Source organism: Pelmatolapia mariae, linkage group LG22, assembly GCF_036321145.2.
Source record: "Pelmatolapia mariae isolate MD_Pm_ZW linkage group LG22, Pm_UMD_F_2, whole genome shotgun sequence".
In the NCBI taxonomy this organism is placed as follows: domain Eukaryota; kingdom Metazoa; phylum Chordata; class Actinopteri; order Cichliformes; family Cichlidae; genus Pelmatolapia; species Pelmatolapia mariae.
The window spans coordinates 8,334,964-8,338,573 of record NC_086245.2 but is presented as its reverse complement, the minus strand read 5'-3'; the positions used below and the strand labels follow the sequence as shown (position 1 = coordinate 8,338,573).

The window sequence follows — 3,610 nt, the reverse complement described above, 5'->3', positions numbered from 1 at the left end:
TTGTTCGTGCATATGTGCAGGTAGAGGATGGAGCTTTTTTCTAACTTTTAAGAACTTCATGCTGCTGTTTGAAAATTTCCCCATTTCTCCTGTGAAAAAGTAACTTCACCCCTCTAACATTGTAGAATCTAGCAGGATTACATTTCTCTTAAGGTCCTGCCACAGCATTTCAGTTGAGTTGAGGTGTGGACTTTGTGACTCTATTCATTCTGAGCCATTCTGTTGTGCTTGAGATCATTGTCCTGTTTCATGATTCACATTTGACTCCAAAGCCAAATACTTTGGTATACAGAGGAGTTCATGGTCAACTCAGTGACTGCACGATGCCCAGGTCCTGTAGCAGGAAAACAAGGTCAAGTTTGACCTTCGTATAGAGACCATAAAATCAATAGTCCTGTGAGAAACCTTTATTTTTCCATTCTGAGACAATTCATAAAAAAAAGTAGATGAATACAATTTGAGTGTAACTTTATTTTTTTGTATTTTGTCTCATGAAGGCAATGATGTCAAAGCTGATCCACTAAAATCTTTTCATGATTCTTTCATCTGTTAGCTCATGCACTGATGCTGAAGGCGGACCTCCTTCGTTGCTCTGTGGCTGAACTGAAGGACTGCCTGCTTTGCTTTATCAGGGAGGTGAAACAATCGGATGGAGAGCCGTACTCCCCCGGCAGGCTGTTCTACCTCTGCCTCAGCATTCAGCTGGTAAGACTAGAAATGACAGTATATACATTTATATTTATTGGCAAATTGGCTGCCTGATCCTGCTGGTTCTTTCTAACTTGGCTCTCTGGCTCCTTCTCTTCCCTTTTCTGTTTTTTTGCCCCCCATGCATTGTGCTGGCCTGTGTGGTGCAGTGCACGGGTCCTCCCTGCGTGCCTGTCCCTTTGCCTGGCTGTCTGAGTTGGGGTGGGTGGCTCTTGCTTCCGAGATTGATGGGGGTCCAGGAGTGTGGAGCTCGGGTGGATTCCTTTTGGGGCTGGGTTGTGCTGGCCAGTGCCCTTCTTGGACTTCAGGTCCGTTTACTGTCCCTCGGCTTCTGTGGCGTTCTGGGCCCTTCTCTCACTTACTACGTCTGCTGGCTGGCTTAAACTAGATCTTCATGGTGGCATTAGGCGCTGGTGTGCACTTTGATGCATGTTTCTCACACAGCACGCTGGTGTTCTCGGCTTCGTGGTCTTTGCGTCATGAAGCCCAGAATCTGGGGCTTCTGGGCTTCATGACGTTTGTGTTCTGGTGATTTGGGCGAACTCGATGGAGGTGGACTTGTTTTTACAGCACAAGTTTCCACACTGATGATAAGATTTAGAGGCTGGGAGAGTGTCATGAGGCTTTCATGCTGCTCCGTGATCCAACACTCAGCGATTGTTAACTTTTTCTGTTAATTTGTCACCCACCTGTTTGTCATAACCATATCCTGTGTTTAGTGTTTAATGAGCCATATTTGTTTTTGTCTTTCTCTATAGTTTCTGTTTCAGAACGGTCGGCTGGAGAACATATTCAGTGATCTCATCTACGACAGGTTTTCCACTGAGTTGACCAGGATCCTTAAACCTTCAGTCACATGTGGAGGTAAATTATCTTCAGCACCTTAGTTTTTTTTTTCTGTCTTTGATATTTTGATCAGGTCCATCAGCTGCCTGTTGTTTTCTGCAGGTTGTGTCCTGTCCTGTGTGGAGGAGCAGTTTCTGTGGGACTGTAAACAGCTGGGGGCGTACTCCCCCACTGTCCTGCTCAACACGCTGCTCTTCTTCTTCTGCAAGTACTTTGGCTTCACCACAGTCGAGCAGCACCGCCGGCTGTCCTTTGCAAACATCACATTCTGCACCAAAACCAGCAAGAGCAACACCAAGACCACCTTCTTACGCTTCCACCCACCTACTTGTACAAACCACGAAGAGTCAGGTACCAAACGGCTGAGGGTCCAAATGAAATTCATGTATAGTAAATTGTATGACATGGAAGTTTACATTTTTACTTAAGTCATGTTGTGTTTTTGTGTGTTCTTCAGACACGTATGACGTCCCAGCTAAGAAGGTTAAGAAAAACGAGTCTGAGGAGGATTTCCTGGAGATGATGGAGAACCAGGAGAACCCCCTTCGTTGTCCAGTCAGACTCTACGAGTTCTACCTCTCCAAGTGGTCGGTGTCTCTAACTCCTTAGGGATTTATGCCTATCACCCTTTATCTCCATCTATCAGCTGTATTACTTCTCCTAGTTTGAAATTTGCGAAACCATTTAATGCATAAGAAACTGAAACAGTTCTGTATCAACGCTAAAATAAGGTACAAAATGTATTTACATTTAGAGATGTCTAACTTTAATGACCTCAAATTATTATTATTATTATTATTATCTTTTTTAAAAACCACATTTTCTCCTCTTTCATGTAGTCCAGCATCGCTGAGGCAGCGCAGCGATCTTTTCTACCTCCAGCCAGATCGGAGCTGCCTTCCCAGCAGCCCTCTGTGGTTCTCGCCCGCCCCGCTCAATGACAGCAGCGTGGAAGCCACGATCATCCGAATCCTTGCTGTCCGAGGGCTGCAGGGGGGTAGAGACAGGGTACATGTATGACCCCGTAACCACTGGATGACCCATCATTTACACCTGATCAAGAGGACTCAGTGTTTGAAGGACTTTTTTAATAAGTGCATCAAGATTGATTTAAGAATATATACATAATAAAAACATCACCATGATTCAATGAACGACGGCTGTTTAAAAACACACTGTTAATGAACAAGTGGCAGAAAGACACCAGATGTTTCCATCAGCAGCTGGTGGAAGCTAAAAATGGAGCTAAAAGAGACTTTAGAGATTACAACTGAATTTAAACTGTTTCTTAAACTGTAAATAAGAGTTTCATCATGCCGGCTCAATATGTCAATACTATATCACCAGTTTGCCTTGAATTTTAGCTGACCTGTCAGTCAGCAGGCGTGTGAAAGAAGAAACCTCCCAGCAATATAAAATCTGAACAGAAACCCGCCTCACATCTGTGCCAGTGTTCCTGTCATAACTCGTTCCACATCAAGTTGTCAGCAATGTTTTGTTTTCTCTTCGTGCTGCTGATTGCGAAAGTTCTGCGTTGGTTAAAAGGCTGATCTGAACCCTGCAGACCAGCAACAAATATCTCTGTTGCTGTAAATGTTCCTCTCAAGTTTCCAAAGTTTAATGTCAACTGTTGGTTTAAACTGTCTTTTGTCTCCCTTGAGTCTATTTTACAATCTGGAAAGTTTTTATATTATTTTAATAAAACAGACAGAACAAAGCTTATTTTTATAGGCTTTAGTTTATAACTCCTCTGTGAGGTCAGACACTGATGTAAATTCTTAAAAGTTACAACAAAAAAGGCGTTTCACAGGTGACATTGCAGTTTTAGCACATAATACATACATTAAAAAAAATCAGGAACAAACTAATCATTAACATTTATTTCATTTTAAATCGTATATATATCTTTTCATGAAAGGAAGCTTTAAAAGTTTGTAGCATTAGCTTTTGAAAAACAGCCTCATTGTGTCCTCTACTCCCACCTCTACTTCCTGAATTAAATTTAGACGCACAGAGCCACAGCTGGTGTCTCACAAATACTTCTATGAGTTACTTT

General features: G+C 42.6%; 1 protein-coding gene across 1 annotated transcript; it reads left to right on the top strand.

Annotated features, from left to right (window-relative positions):
- Positions 1–564: 564 nt before the first annotated feature.
- Positions 565–2,574, top strand: LOC135933703 (zinc finger MYM-type protein 4-like). The gene is made up of 5 exons (XM_065471844.1): positions 565–705; positions 1,467–1,572; positions 1,657–1,905; positions 2,012–2,141; positions 2,394–2,574. The coding sequence occupies exons 1-5, from the start codon at positions 565–567 to the stop codon at positions 2,572–2,574; spliced, it is 807 nt and encodes a 268-aa protein (XP_065327916.1).
- Positions 2,575–3,610: the final 1,036 nt, after the last annotated feature.